A 17324-nucleotide genomic window follows, 5' to 3' on the forward strand; every position below is an offset into this window, starting at 1 on the left:
GTTCTTTCAGTGTATGCATTCATTGACTTCTAATAAGTATTTTTTATGGTAATGGCTTGTTTCTATCAGTTTTATCAGTTATTTTGCCAGCTATGAATTGGCAGTGGCGTTAAATTACATGAATACATTCCCTCCATAAATGGAAACTAATTGTAATTTTACAACTTTTTTTTTCATGAGAAATAAACAGAATGAGTCTAACACTTTTTCAAATGAAGAAGTTATTATAAACCTCACTTTTTTTATGGGTTCCTCTTTTCAGAGAAGAACTACTAATTAATGTAACATGTACTCTATATTAGTAATTATATTAGTTCATTTTTATCAAAAAGAAACAACGGGTACCGTTCAGACAGTTCTCTAAACTACAGACTGGAACAACTCTTAGATGCTCAGACTGTATGCAGCCAGATACAGTGCCTTCGGAAAGTATTCAGACTGCTTGACATAGTCTTACATTACAGCCTCATTCTAAAATTGATTAAACTGTTTGTTTCCTCATCAATCTAAACACAATATCCCATAATGACAAAGCAAAAAGGTTTTTAGAATTTTTGCTAATTTATTAGAAATAAAAAACTGAAATATGACATTTACATAAGTATTCAGACCCTTTACTCAATACTTTGTTGAAGCACCTTTGGCAGTGATTACAGCATTGAGTCATCTTGGGTATGACGCTACAAGCTTGGCACACCTGTATTGGGAGAGCTTCTCCCTGATCCTCTCAAGCTCTGTCAGGTTGGATGTGGAGCGTTGCTGCAAAGCTATTTTCAGGTCTCTCCAGAGATGTTCGATCGGGTTCAAGTCTGGGCTCTGGCTGGGCCACTCAAAGACATTCAGAGACTTGTCCCGAAGCCACTCCTGCATCGTCTTGGCTTTGTTCTTAGGGTCGTTGTCATGTTGGAAGATTACCATTCGCCCCAGTCGGAGGTTCTGACTGCTCTGGAGCAGGTTTTCATCAAGGATCTCTCTCTACTTTGCTCTGTTCATCTTTGCCTTGATCCTGACTAGTCTCCCAGTCCCTGCCGCTGAAAAACATCCCCATAGCATGATGCTGCCAACACCATGCTTCACCGTAGGGATGTTGCCAGGTTTCCTCCAGACGTGACGCTTGGCATTCAGGCCAAAGAGTTCAGTCTTGGTATCATCAGACCAGAGAGTCTTGTTTCTCATGGTCTGAGAGTCTTTAGGTGTGCCTTTTATTGAGGAGTGGCTTCCGTCTTGCCACTCTACCATAAAGGCCTGATTGGTGGAGTGCTGCAGAGTTGGTTGTCCTTCTGGAAGATTCTCCCTTCTCCACAGAGGAACACTAGAGCTCTGTCAGAGTGACCATGTGGTTCTTGGTCAACTCCCTGACCAAAGCCCTTCTCACCCGATTGCTCAGTTTGGCCGGGCGGCCAGCGCTAAGAAGAGTCTTGGTGGTTCCAAACATCTTCCATTTAAGAATGATGGAGGCCACTGTGTTCTTGGGGACTTTCAATGCCGCAGAAAAGTTTTGGTACCCTTCCACACATCTGTGCCTCAACACAATCCTGTCTCTGAGCTCTACGGACAATTCCTTCGACCTCATGGCTTTGTTTTTGCTCTGACATGCACTGTCAACTGTGGGACCTTATATAGACAGGTGTGTGCCTTTCCAAATCATGTCCAATCAATTGAATTTACCACAGGTGGACTCCAATCAAGTTGAATAAACATCTAAAGGATGATCGATGGAAACAGGATACACCTGAACTCAATTTTGAGTCTCATAGCAAAGGGGCTGAATACTTATGTAAATAAAGTATTTACGGTTTTCTTTTAACATGTTTTCACTTTGTCATTATGGGGTATTGTGTGTACATTTACATTTTAGTCATTTAGCAGACACTCTTATCCAGAGCCACTTACAGTAGTGAATGCATACATTTCATTTCCTGCATTTCTTTGTACTGGCCCCCCATGTGAATCGAGCCCACAACCCTGGCGTTGCACACACCATGCTCTACCAACTGAGCCACAGGGAAGGCAGTGTAGACTGCTGAGGATTATTATTATTATTTTTAAATCCATGTGTGGAACAATTTGGAAAATGTCAAGGGGTCTGAATATTTTCTGAAGGCACTGTATAGTGAAAATATTGTAAAGCTTTTCTCCACTTGTTGGAAATGCATTGAGACCAGTTTGCAACCATAAGAAGAGACATGGAGGCTGTATTTGGATTGTTGGTGATGTTAGCAGGAGTGTCTCATGGTAAGTTTATTGTTAGAGTTCTTATGCAATTGTCCTTATATGCATTGATCATAAGGGAAAAATATGGCTAGACATCACAGTATAATGTTTTGATTTCCAGTGTCCCCTAATAATGACAGATGCATTATTGTTGAATGGAAAACATATTCATGACAAAAGCTATTCCTACTAATGCCATAGAGAACATCATTGTAATGTCCATTTCTCTCTTCATATGTTTAGAGAATTGTAACAATTCTAAGTTCATGTTATTGGAATGTTTAAGCCACAAAATCTGATAATTAGATTATAAACAATTATACCAGTAAAATATATTTCACTCTTATCCTCAGTCTTGGTGACCTGTGATCTGAGTATGATTTACACTGTGCAATTCTGGGATCTCTATTGGGCGGGTGCAATTTTTTTTTTATGGGCCTAATAATAAAGATGTAATTTAACGGTAAAAATGAATGACCATTTAATGGAAATAGACATCTCTTTACAAAACACCAACAAGTGTGCGTAATGACATTCGGCGATTGCCATTGATTAGGCCTACATTAATTGATATGTCTTGCTGACAAATGTACCTTTTTTGTAGCCTGAAAAGTCAGGACACCTGAAATGGGGCTGAAACTCCTGGGAAAAACAGGATGGTCACCCTAACATGGTCAATTTACTAGAAAAGGCTACAATGTGTAGGCCTATTACCATTAACTTTAAATAGGCCTACCGGTAGCCAGTGATGTAGTGGTAAACCAATTGGTGGGTCAACTCTGATTGCCGGTCATGGTGAAAAAAGTAACGCTCCCTATACTTCCAAAGCATTTTTCTGAAAAAGGAGATGGGTAAACTGTTGCGTTTACCCTCCACAAGGTCTACACCACTGCCGGTAGTCTACCCTCTCAGCCAAAGCAATTTTACACACATGGACACATGCAGAAGCTTATAAGAAATCCTGCTATGCTCTCCGACAAACCATCAAACAGGCAAAGCGTCAATACAGGACTAAGATCGAATCGTACTACACCAGCTCCGACGCTCATTGGATGTGGCAGGGCTTGCAAACTATTACAGACTACAAAGGGAAGCACAGCCGAGAGCTGCCCAGTAACACACACCTACCAGACGAGCAAAATAACTTCTATGCTCCCTTCGAGGCAAGTAACACTGTTACACGCATGAGAGCATCAGCTGTTCAGGATGACTGTATGATCACTCTCTCCGCAGCCGAGGTGAGTAAGACCTTTAAACAGGTCAATATTCACAAGGCCGCTGGGCCAGATGGATTACCAGGACGTGTACTCCGAGCATGTGCTGACCAACAGGCAAATGTCTTCACTGACATTTTCTACCTCTTCCTGTCTGAGCCTGTAATACCAACATGTTTCAAGCAGACCACCATAGTCCCTGTGCCCAAGAACACTAAGGTAACCTGCCTAAATGACTACCGACCCATAGCACTCACGTGTGTAGCCATGAAATGCTTTGAAAGGCTGGTCATGGCTCACATCAACACCATTATCCCAGCAAACCTAGACCCACTCCAATTTGCATAACGCACCAATAGATCCACAGATGATGCAATCTCTATTGCACTCCACACTGCCATTTCACACCTGGACAAAAGGAACACCTATGTGAGAATGCTATTCATTGACTACAGTTCAGCGTTCAACACCATAGTGCCCTCAAAGCCCATCACTAAGGACCCTGAGACTTAACACCTCCCTCTGTAACTGGATCCTGGACTTCCTGACGGCCACCCCCAGGTGGTAAGAGTAGGTAACAATACATTCGCCACGCTGATACTCAACACGGGGGCCCCTCAGGGGTGCATGCTCAGTCCCCTCCTGTACTTCCTGTTCGCTTATGACTGCACGGCCAGGCACGACTCCAACACCATCATTAAGTTTGCTGATGACACAACAGTGGTAGGCCTGATCACCGACAACGATGAGACAGCCTTTAGGGAGGAGGTCAGTGACCTGACCGTGTGGTGCAAGGACAACAACCTCTCCCTCAATGTGATCAAGACAAAGGAGATGATTGTCGACTACAGGAAAAGACGGACCGAGCACGCCCATTCTCATCGACGGGGCTGTAGTCGAGCAGGGTGAGAGCTTCAAGTTCCTTGGCTTCCACATCACCAATAAACTAACATGGTCCAAGCACACCAAGACAGTTGTGAAGAGGGCCCAAGAAAACCTATCATATCCTCAAAAGGCTTTGCAGATGCATCATCGAGAGTATCCTGGCGGGTTGCATCACTGCCTGCATGGCAGAAGTGTCTGCCCTATATATCTAAGAGATAGAAGAAAGCACAGGAAATATTGGTGTTGTTTTGACACATATTTAACCCCTTTTTTGGGGTAGACACAAAACTACCTCCATACTTCCATACATTTTTTTAACCGGTACCGGTTGGTTACCTTCAGACAAGTCCCGTGAAATGTGTGAGGGTCGTAGAGCAAAACAGAGAACACCATCATGTTTGGTACTGACTTCGGACGTGTTTGTGAGAATCTCATCTATCAATGGAGTGGTCATATTCGTTTGTTGGCCAAACCGTTCGGACGGTACATCCGGTTTTGGTGAGAAGACCGATTTTCTGGATGTTTCATTGTCTGACAAATACTGCTGTAGCTCGGCCACCTTCCACTGCAGATGTGGAAGATCGCCATAGGCAGTTGTGGTGGATTGAAACGCTGCCCATTAAAAAAAACAGATATCTCTAGCTTAAACTGACGGATTTTGATGGGGATTTTTTTATTATGTTACTTATACTGACTCATCGGTGCGTCAATAGACTCTAGGGCCGTTTAAAAGACTTCACGTGATTCAAATATATTGACTAAAATACATTCCGAAAGACAGCCTGAATCACTTTTTTCTAAATATTTTGGATCTTTTAGATTATGATTCTCCATCGTTAATGTTAAAATAACAACTACAAGTGATTGCCGAATATTGTGTAGTCTTCCACTCGAAATCTGAAAGATCAAGGGCAAGAAAAATATACCTTTTTTTTAAAACCACAGATAACTAAGCTCCGTATTTAGTCACCATCAATTTCCTGTCTTTATTCACTGTCTATTCACTTTTTACATAATTAGCTAAAAGCTGTCAATTCTTCTTCCTCCTCCGCCCCAGTGTCCCATCCTCAGCTGTCCTCTGAGTGTCTGTCCCATGGAGAGATGAGGGTGTCCTGGTCCTCTGATGGTGATGCTCCCCAATACAGCTAGACTCTGGACGGACAGATGCTGAGAGACAGTGAGGACTGTCCTCGTTACGAAAGAAGCACCATCACTCTGATGAAAGGCCTGCCTGTAGATCTTACCTGCACCATCAGAAACCAGATCAGAAGTGTTGACATCAGAAAGACATTGTCACCTTGTCTAGGTAAGCTGTAGCCTTCTGTAATACAGTCAGCATTATTTGTATTATCATTCAATTAGAAACATTATGAAAAATATAATGACCGTCATTATTGTTATCGTCAGAAACCGACCTGTTAACAAAAATCATGTTATATACGCCAGTTTCCATCTGGGATGCTGTATGATTCCTGTTTTTTTCTTCTTATATATTTGCCCAGTTAGGCAAAGATATCAGACTGGATGATCACCACTGGAAGACTACATCAGCAAGGCAATCATGCAAACATCTCAGATGAAATCTCTCTCTCTCTTGCTCAGTCCAGGGTACCAGCGGACACAATGGAGGCTTAATGTGGGTAAATTGGCTTTCGATGTTGTGCTTAATTCTATTTCAAACAACTGTGTACTACTACATACTCTGTAATTTTGTCTTGTCTTAATTCATCAATTATTTGTAACATTTTTTGTTGGAGTTTTTTATTTGTTATTTTGTGTGTGCATGTTTTCTATCCAGAATAGAGTACTGCTTTTTCACCTAAATAAACACATGTTCAGATCACAAATGCAACTAAAAGTAGGCTACTATAGTTTGTCTGGCGGTAAACATTGTATTTAGCAGACTCAGTACAGCGGTCATTATTGTATTTTTGGTATTTAGAGGAAGATTGCCCTCTAGTGGCTTACATATAGTGCTCCAGTCTGTTAGTGCTGTGTAGCCACTCATCTCTGTGTTTGTTCATTTTCATGATAAATGTTTGGCTCGGTGTGGCTCAGTCGGTAGAGCATGGTGCTTACAATGCCTAGGTTGTGTGTTTGATTCCCAAAGGGGACCAGTACTAAAATGTATGTACTTGCTACTTACTGTAAGTCGCTCTGGATAAGAGTGTGTGCTAAATTACTAAAATGTAAATAACGATAGAATAACATATGCTGTGCTATGGGACCAGCCTAGCATGTAGAGGCATCATCCTTTCTTCAGCAATAGCATCCAGAGGAACATATCTGACCTGCCACAACATTTTCTGAGGCCTTTCTCATTGATTGATGAGTTTTTCTTTCTTCAAAAATTATATATCCACCAATTTTTCACATTTGTGTTTTAGCATCAGAAATTATTCACATGTGTGTAAAATATTACTGATCTCAGATTTTTTGGGGGAGTCATAGATTTCATAAAATGTGTTTTTTTTTTGTTGCAAAGAGATATATACTGTATCCATTGTTTAGCTGGAATGTAATCTTTGTATGCTGTATATTTGACTGTGTTTTGTGGTTGTCTCACTTAAGATGAATGCACTTACTGTAAATTGCACTTGATTACTGTAAGTCACTCTGGATAACATCATCTGCTAAATGACTAAAATGTAAATGTTTTACATACAAATCTCATCTTACTGTATTGAATATAGATGTCACAAATGTATAATTTCTACAGTTCTTTATTAAAAATGTAGTTATTTGTTGCATTTGACTGTGTAAAACATAGCAGTACTACTTTCTTATCTGAGAGTGGATATATAGCATTTTGCAATAAAACATTATTATTTGTCTCTATGAAATGAAACCATCAAGTGATTTTAAACAGATGTCTGTCATTGAAAAACCCCATGCATGCCATGATCATATAGTGAAAAAACACACCAATCTCTTTCATAAGTTCTTTAAACAATAAAAGTTTGGGCAAGCAAAATTTCACAAAGTGAAATGGTATTAATAAAGTTTTAGCAAAGGATTTACACTTATCATCACTACCAACAAAACAGCTATTTGTTCTATCCTCAGGCATGGAGACATCCTGTGATGCTACACAGAACATGTCGTGTTACGGAGCTCTGGGAGGAACTGTCTATCTCCAGCTGATGAATGATGCCACAGGATCCAAACTCAAATTCAAAATAGACCCCACTGGTGCTAATACAGAGATATTCAAAATGAAACAAAACAAAGTAATCCATGAATTCATTAAAGCCAGATCAGAGTTCTTTATCAATAATGGGGCATTTCAAATAAATAACACAGAGAGGAGTGATTCTGCTAAATATTGTTTTGAAATCTTGAATTCAGATACTTGGAGAGCAGAGGAGTACCACAGATCATTGGAGGTCAGGAGCTAAAAAACTCACTTCTATTTGCCAAATAAGAATATTCCAAATAAGCCAAATGCAATTTATATTGAAAGATTGAATGTTGTCATGCATGGTTTGTGAGGGACTGTGTCAAATTAATTATACATTTATGAAAAAAATGTTTTTGGGGGTTAAATACGCCTTTGAAGGCTTACATACAGTAACCCTCATGTGTGGTCTACAGCTTATCATGAGATACTCTACCTCAACTGAGAAAAACCTTGAAAGTTTCTTAATATTAGATTTGGGGCACCAGCTGTTGTTTACGAATACACACAAACCGCCACCACTTGTCTTACCGGAGGCAGCTGTTCTATCTTGCCATTGCAGCGTAAATCCCGTCAGCTGTATTTTATCAATGTCGTCGTTCAGCCATGACTTGGTGAAACATTTGCTACTACAGATTTTAATGTCCCGTTGGTAGGATATTCGTTATTGTAGCTCGTCTATTTTGTTATCCAATGATTGTACGTTGGCAAATAGGACTGATACTGATACTGTTACTGTAACGAATTATATTAATTTTCCCATATTACTGTTTCTATTTCATGAAATTCACTACTGAGGGTTTTGTACATTCTTTACCTAAATAAATAACCCAACAACTGTCCACATTTGTCATATTCTAGTCGAAGAACCCTTTTAGATTCTAGATATAACCTATTTTTCTGAGAGTGTAGACTCACTTAGCACTTTTGTACAACTTGTCTGATATTACACATCAAGAGACATGAATAAAGCCAGCCTGGCTGTTTATGTAGTGAACAAGTGAAACCTTGATGAGGCTGTTCCTCTTTCCTCTGTGTCAGAACCTATTAATAATTTATTTTGCTTGTCAACAACTAAGTGAATTCTAATGATTGACGAGGACAGCTGGAGTGTCTTTCATACCACCTTTGCATAGGTTTAGTTTATGTTGTAAATTGTCAAGTTATGGAAATTCAGCACTGAATCGAAAATAGAGGATTTTGTTACACTACAGTATATCTTAATTTGTTAACTTGAGCCCTGTGTTGTGAAGAGACATGAAGGCTCTGTTTGGACTGTTGGTGATGTTAGCAGCAGTGTCTCATGGTAAGAAGTTTCTTTATGTGTCGATTTCCCTCTTGTTTGATATACAGTAAGGAGCCTTGTTAATATCATGCAGAACGTGAACCACGAGATCAAAGTTCTTTGTGGTATACTATAGGCTACTCAGAATCACTTTTGTCAAATGAATCCCTCTCATAATGACTAATGATAGATACAGAGACAATATTCAAAGCACTGAAAAAGACAGATGTCTTTTTATTAATTGTCCCGTGATAATTATAACTGACTGAGGTACTATTATGTTGCCTATTACCTTGATGTCATTGGTTTAGTTATACTGTTGCTTCTATTCTCATCCATAAAATGAAAACTCAAAACTAGGACAGTGATAGTCACTACAGTGTCTATTTTCCTCTTGATTTTCAGGCATGGAGAGGCCCTGTGATGCTAGAGAGGATGGAGCTCAGTGTTATGGAGCTCTGGGAGGAACTGTCTATCTCCAGCTGATAAACGTTGTCAGTGGAGTCCCTGACATATTATTAAAAACCGAATCCAATGATACTGCTAAAGTTATACTGAAAATTAGAAACAGAACCCCAGAAATAGTGAAAATCCACAAATCCATTGAAACCAGAGCACACTTCTTTATCAACAATGGGACTTTTAGGATAGATAACACAGAAAGGAATGATTCTGCTGAATATAGACTAGAAACATTTAATTTAGATGGGAAAGCATTAGGGACCAGGAGACTACAACTGTTCATTGAAGGTACAGTAATTAGATAACCCTTTAAAAATCGAATTTTGACAAATACTTATTACTAACTATAACTATAATAACTTGACTGCAAACGCTTCTGTGGCCTTCTACTTCTAGAAGAAGTGTTGCTTTCTAATTTGCTTTTGCGAAAGTCTGCAAATGTCTACAGATGTCGATTCTTCTTCCTCCACAGCCCCAGTGTCCTCTCCTCAGCTGTCCTCTCAGTGTCTGACCCATGGAGAGGTGAGGGTGTCCTGCTCCTCTGAGGGGGACGGTCCTCAGTACAGCTGGACTCTGGACGGACACACACATAGAGACACTGAGGCCTCCCCTGGTGACAAGACAAACACCGTGACACTGAAGAGAGGCCAGTCTGGAGATCTCACCTGCACTGTAAAAAACAACATCAACAGTGTTACTGTGAGCAAAATAATCTCCCCCTGTGAGGGTAAGCTACTGTTTAATAAATGTTGTTAATCCAATATATTATGAAAAATAATATCAGTGATTAATGATAATAATGATGATGATCAATCTTTATCAATGGACATTGAACTGTTAAGAAAGCACTATCCATTTGCCAGTGTTCAATTCAGATACATATAAGATTCCTGTTTAATTGATCATCTGCAGGGATTATGTATGTTAACTGCACTTCCAACGGGACAAAGATATCAGAGTGGGTGATTGCCACTGGTAATACCCTGTGTATTGAGCTTACAACAGAGGCACACACAACTGTGACAAATGCCTTCACCAGTAAAACAGAGGCAACCGAAGGTAAGTGACCTGACAATCTAGTGACCTCCACTCTAAATCATCCCACTCTAAATCTTTATCATACTATATTATAAAACTTTGTAGTGCTATTTTTAGTACACTGTTTAAACTTGTTGTCCTTTTTTTTTGTCCGCCATCAACTTTAATGGAATTTCCTCAAAATACTAAAGGGCCCATTGTGACATCATGACTTCCAAAATTCTATTCTATTCACTCTAAACAATGTAACTTTTGATCTAAATCAGCTACTTTGACCAATCCCAATAATTTAGACGATAGACTTAGAAAGTGTATGAAATATAAGTTTGCTTCTGTGCTATTCAAATTTGAAATCAGAACAGAATTATCTTCTGCCCATCAAATGAAACTTTTTTAGTAATCGCATCAACTACATTTCCTCTCAGCTTTTCCAAGTAACTGACATTTTGACCACTTTTCCATCAAGTTAGAATAACATTTTTAGCATATGACTGCTCCGCCTACTGCTCTGCTATTCAAATCTGAAATCAGAATATAATGATCTTCAAATTATTCACTTGTTATAGTAATCACATCAACTACATTTTCTGTAAACTTTTACAAACAGACATTTTGACCACTTTCCCAACCAGTTTGACAAAAACGTAGAGAGTATGATATCTTGGTCTGCTTCTCCGCTATTCTAATCTGAAATCAAAACAGAATGGTAATCTGCCAATCAACAGTAACAGCTGTTGTATTAATTGCATCAACTACTTTTTGCGTCGACTTTTACAAACAACTGAAATTTTGACCACTTTCACAACAATTTAGACAAACACTTGGAGCCAACGAAATCTTAGTCTACTTCTCTGCTTTTCAAATCTCATATCTGAACACTTTTTCCACTACCACAAAAATAATTTAAGAGCTAAAGCAAGTCCCACAATTTACTATCTAGTTATCATCATAATCATTAATATGAATGATGGATTTCATGGCCTTTTATGTAGTAACAGTGGTGGAAATTAAACAACCTTCATGCTACAATGAAACAACCTTCATGCTTATATGTTGTTCTGTCTCTGTTTCCTCTCTTATACCCAGAGATCATAGGGATGGTAGCAGGGTCTCTGGTAGGCATAGTCCTTGTCCTAGGGATGGTGTTGGCAGTTTACTGTGTCCAGAAGAACAAGAAACCTCCAAAAACTCCAGGTTAGAGGATATTTTGCTGTAGCTCTTAATTTTTTTAAAGTACTACAATATCAAATCAAATTGTATTAGTCAAATGCGCCGAATACAACCTTACAGTGAAATGCTTACTTACGAGCCCCTAACCAACAGTGCAGTTTCAAAAAAATATGGATAATTTACAATGTCTTGCCAGTGAAATATTAACATGCAATCTGACTCTCTCGCTCTCTCTCTCTCTCTCTCTCTCTCTCTCTCTCTCTCTCTCACTCTCTCTCTACACAGTTAATGTTGACAGTCAGGATGTGGAATACGCTAATGTCAGGATACTGAAGAAGCAAATGAGACAGACTGTGGTTCCCCATCAGTCAATGGAGGTGGAGTATGGACAGAATAAAATATTAGAGGGTCCCCAGCGGAGTGTAGACACACTTGAGGAGGAAGACTGTGTGTACGCCAGGGTACGGAAAGTTCAGTGAGCAAGGTACTGTCTAGATTCAATATGATAGAAGGAGGCTGTTAGGGATGATATGGACATATCATCCCTAACAGGTATTGCATATCTTACAGATTTCGTCCCATTATCACTAGATTCAGGTTTTGAAACGTGGTCGTTACTTAATTTGCAATATGTACAGCAAGTCTTAAAGAACAACCAAGTTAAATCATTTGACGAACTAAGTTCAAACTTCCATTTGCCAAAGTTCTTTAGCTATTTAGAGCTAAGAGACTATTTACTGAAACACCCCAAATGGGTAATAACAGGGTGAGCCCTCTCCCATAGAAAAACTCAGAATCAATAATCAGAAAATGGCAACTAGTAGTAAACAAATAAAACTGTACCAATGTGTTGATATCATGGCACAGCGCAGTACTCTGCAAACTAAGTGCAAGTGGGAATCTGAACTTGGGGAGAAAATTGAAAATTAAACTTGGGAGGCAATACCATTTTGGGTACTTTCTAACTCCAGACACAATGGTGAAGATAAGTAAAGAAACAACCGATGAATACTGGAGAAAATGTGGGAATTGTTCATAAACTACCCACTTATTTTAGGGTCTTGTTCTAGAATGATGAACTTCTGGAATTATGTTTTTGACTTTGTAAACAATATATTAAAATGCTCCCTGGCAAAGGACACGAGTGCCAAACTCAAAATGCTTATCTATCGATTATTCTCTTGTCTGCAGCAAATAAATGTATTACAGCACATTGGTTAAATAAGGACATTCATACTATGAAAGAGTGGAATTGTAGAGTGAAATAAATGTATTTAATGGAGAATAAATTTACAAACAGATATATGTGAAAAAAGATGGGAACCGGTCCTTGTAAATAACATTGTGTAGACATAAGACTCATTAGTCTTGACGCAAACAAACATATGATGAATGTGATTACACATGTTTGCTTTTCTTTTTTCAAATTGCATTTCCTTTTGGTGCTTACGGTGCCTTCAGAATGTTTTCACACTCCGCGACTTTTTCCACATTGTGTTGTTACAGACTGAATTTAAAATGGATTAAATTGAGATTTTGTGTCACCGGCTTACACACAATAATGTCAAAGTGGAATTATGTTTTTAAAAATGTTTACAAATTAATAAAAACTGAAAATCAGAAATGTCTTGAGTCAGTAAGTTTTCAAGCCCTTTGTTATAGAATGCAAAAATATGTTCAGGAGTAAAAAGTTGCTTAACAAGTCACCTCTGTGTGCAATAATAGAGTGGCAAAGAAATTAGCTTCATATCCTGAATACAAAGCGTTATGTCTGGGGCAAATCCAACACAACACATAAATGAGTATCACTCTTCATATTTTCAAAAATGGTGGTGGCTGCATCATGTTATGGGTATGTTTGTTATCGGCAAGGACTAGGGAGTTTTTTAGGATAAAAAGAAATGGAATAGAGCTAAGCACAGGCAAAATCCTAGCGGAAAACCTTCTTCTGTCTGCTTTCCAACATACACTGGGTGTCACGACTTCCACCGAAGGTGGCTCCTCTCCCTGTTTGGGCGGTGCTCGGCGGTCGTCGTCGCCGGCCTACTAGCTGCCACCGATCCCATTTTCCTTTTCATTTAGTTCTGTCTGGTCTTACACACCTGTGTCTAGTTTTTCTGATTTCAGTGGGTTAGTCTGTGTGCGGGATTATTGCTGTATGGTACATGTAAGGGGTGCGTGCCTGCACCACGGGCGTTGTTTTGTTTTAAGTACGGTATGTGTTTACCGTGGACATATTGCTTGTAGCTAGCAGAGTCGAGGTTTCTCCTCTGTGTGTATCGTTCCCTCCCTGGGAGTGGATACAACATTTGTGCGGTTTTCCTTTGTGTCTGTGTTGCGCTTTCGGAACCGCCTAATAAACTGTTGATTTTCCCTGGAACCCTTCTGCTCTCCTGCTCCTGATTCCACCCCCCCTCCATCGAGAGGCATTGTTACACTGGGATACAAATACACCTTTCAGCAGGACAATAACCTAAAACATAAGGCCAAATATGCACTGGAGTTGCTTACCAAGATGACATGGAATGTTCCTGAGTGGTCTAGTTACTGTTCTAACTTAAATTGGATTGGAAATTTACAGCAAGACTTGAAAACGGCTGTCTTGCAATGATCAACAAACACCTTGACATAGCTGGAAGAACTTTAAAAAAAATAATGTGTAAATATTGTCCAACCCAGGTGTGCAAAGCTCTTACAGACTTACCCAGAAAGACTCACAGCTGTAATCACTGCCAAAGGTGATTCTAACGTGTATTGACTCAGGGGTGTGAATACAGGGGTGCGAAAAATAAATGAGATATTTCAATAAATTTGCAACAATTTCTAAAAACAGGATTTCACGTTGTCATTATTGGGTATTGTGTGTAGATGGGTGAGAGGAAATATCACGACTCAGGATAAGACCAGATGCAGACAGTTTGAATAACAGACGTTTATTATAAAACAGGAGGCAGGCAAATGACAGGTCAAGGGCAGGCAGAGGTCGGTAGTCCAGGGCAAAGTCCGTAAGGTACAGAACGGCAGGCAGGCTCAGGGTCAGGGCAGTGATCAAAACCAGGATAACTAGTAAACAAGCTTGTGATCAAAAACGAGGAAAACTAGTAAACAGGCTTTGTCGGCGTGATGAGACAAGACGAACTGGCAACAGACAAACAGAGAACACAGGTATAAATGCACACGGGATAATGGGGAAAATGGGCGACACCAGGAGGGGGGTGGAGACAAGCACAATGACAGGCGAAACAGATCAATGTGTGACAGGATAAAAAAAATGTTTAATCAATTTTGAATTCAGGCTGTGACACAACAAACTGTGGAATAAGTCAAGGGGTATGAATACTTTCTGAAGGCACTGTAATTGTATAGTTATCTGGTTTGTTGTGTACCTGTTTGTATCTCAGAAGACCAGAACCTTAATAATAAAAATAATAACAATAATAGTAATTTACTTTACAAACACTAATTAAACTACATACATTTCTGATCATATCTAAGATAGTACATGATAGTATAATCTTAATTCAGCACACAGTACCTGTACAGCAAATAAGATAATATTACATTTTTTGCAATTGTTATTTATAATTTGAGCTAGTGCAATAATAAGCTAATGTTGTAAATAAATTCTGAGATACATTGCCATATCTTTTCACACCATCAGAACATATTTTTCTTCCCCTGAACATTTCCACGTCTCTGGTTTCAGTGGGTTAAAGTTGCTGATGCATTAACTGTTTGAGTCACATGATTTCCAGTCGAGAAACCCCAGAGTTGATGGACAGACTGATTGGGTAAAACCAACATACTGTGGCTTTTCTTCAGGGCGTTAACATACTCGGTTAGCTCCTCTGATTAACTCAAATCAAATCAAATCAAATGTATTTATATAGCCCTTCGTACATCAGCTGATATCTCAAAGTGCTGTACAGAAACCCAGCCTAAAACCCCAAACAGCAAGCAATGCATGTGAAAGAAGCACGGTGGCTAGGAAAAACTCCCTTGGAAAAACTCCCTAGAAAGGCCAAAACCTAGGAAGAAACCTAGAGAGGAACCAGGCTATGAGGGGTGGCCAGTCCTCTTCTGGCTGTGCCGGGTGGATATTATAACAGAACATGGTCAAGATGTTAAAATGTTCATAAATGACCAGCATGGTCAAATAATAATAATCATAGTAGTTGTCGTGGGTGCAACAAGTCAGCAACTCAAGAGTAAGTGTCAGTTGGCTTTTTCATAGCCGATCTTTGAGAGTATCTCTACCGCTCCTGCTGTCTCTAGAGAGTTGAGAACAGCAGGTCGGGGACAGGTAGCACGTCCGGTGAACAGGTCAGGGTTCCATAGCCGCAGGCAGAACAGTTGAAACTGGAGCAGCAGCACGGCCAGGTGGACTGGGGACAGCAAGGAGTCATCATGCCAGGTAGTCCTGAGGCATGGTCCTAGGGCTCAGGTCCTCCGAGAGAAAGAAAGAAAGAGAGAAAGAGAGAATTAGAGAGAGCAAATTTAAATTCACACAGGACACCGGATAAGACAAGAGAAATACTCCAGATGTAACAGACTGACCCAAGCCCCCCGACACATAAACTACTGCAGCATAAATACTGGAGGCTGAGACATCTAGACAGCCACTACATAACTAAAAGTAAAGCATATATGATTTCACCATATGTCAGTCTCAAACAAAATAAATGAATCAAAAAGAACAAATTGAGAACAGGATGTTGAGAAATAAAGATAATGATGTTGATAACATAATGTAATCTTGTGTAATATGCAGTGGAATCACTTGTCATGCTTCATTGTTGATGCCGCTGCGTGATGGGAAATTGGAATTTGAAAATAAAATCCAGTTTTTTAAAAACAAGCAAAAGTTTTGCCTGTCTTCTCTGATACTACAGTATAGAGATACAAAAAAACAGAGCCTTGGGCTACCATTCATCCCATATGAGAAGTAATAAACACAGTCTATATAAAATCAAATGTTATTGGTTGCATTCTGTTGATTCTTGCTAGAAATATACTTATTCATGTTACCATACCATCACTTATTGATTACTTTACATGTATAAGAATGTATATGTTGGGGTTAATGAAGGATGGATAGCAATTTGGTGTATGGAATTACTGAGTGAGACAAGGTGAAGTGCAGAAAGCTAATATTCTGTTCCTAAGGAGGGAGGCAGAGGGCAATAGTCTAGTTTCAGTTCTTGATAAGGAGCGAGGAATTCGGCTCGAGGTCAAGTCAACAGATGAAGTGAGTAGAAACCTCTGGGAAGAGGGACAGGGGGGCCCACCACAACGACTCTCCTACTACAGTCCTATCGCACACACATACATTTCCCCGCCCACAAAGGTTCCAGCACCAGGCATGGTCATGACTACACCAGTGAGAGGAAACAATTAAGATCCTGCCTAGCAACAGAGATGTATTGGCTGTCTAGATGTGTAAGGAGTTGACCCCGCCTAGTAGGAGGTTATAAATAGATGTGTTTGTCTAATCATGCTTTGTCTTTGCAGCTGTATGACCCATTGGGTGAATAAACTTGGTTTGAGTTTTTCCTAGTTGTCCGTTTGAGTTTTTACTATGTTTGTTAAGAACCTAACAATACACATATTTAGCACATGTTATTGCAGGTGTACCAAAATGCTTGAGTTTCTAATTCCAACAGTGCAGTAATATCTAACAATACAAAACAATACACACAAAAATAAAAAAATAAAAAATGGAATTAAGAAATATAGAAATATTAGGATGAACATATGTCAGAGTCCGGAGTATAAATATATATACACTGAGCAAAAATATAAACGCAACAGACATTTTATATATGCACAAAACGCTTATTTCTCTCACATGCTGTGCACAAATTCATTTACATCCCTG

The 17324-nt window shown here is 39.4% G+C and overlaps 2 protein-coding genes across 2 annotated transcripts in view; both read left to right on the forward strand.

The window, feature by feature from the left end:
• Positions 1-201, forward strand: part of LOC123743107 (uncharacterized) — a 3411-nt gene extending 3210 nt beyond the window's left edge. Inside the window, exon 4 of the mRNA XM_045718233.1 lies at positions 1-201. This exon is cut by the window's left edge and continues 1004 nt beyond it. The gene's annotated coding sequence lies outside the window, so the exon portion shown is untranslated.
• Positions 202-8506: 8305 nt separating this feature from the next.
• Positions 8507-13211, forward strand: LOC106604897 (uncharacterized). The gene is made up of 6 exons (XM_014200012.2): positions 8507-8797; positions 9182-9526; positions 9711-9965; positions 10151-10297; positions 11363-11470; positions 11732-13211. The coding sequence occupies exons 1-6, from the start codon at positions 8749-8751 to the stop codon at positions 11923-11925; spliced, it is 1098 nt and encodes a 365-aa protein (XP_014055487.2). The 5' UTR covers positions 8507-8748; the 3' UTR covers positions 11926-13211.
• The last annotated feature ends 4113 nt before the right edge of the window (positions 13212-17324 follow it).

This window comes from Salmo salar, chromosome ssa05 (assembly GCF_905237065.1).
Source record: "Salmo salar chromosome ssa05, Ssal_v3.1, whole genome shotgun sequence".
Taxonomy (NCBI): Eukaryota; Metazoa; Chordata; class Actinopteri; order Salmoniformes; family Salmonidae; genus Salmo; species Salmo salar.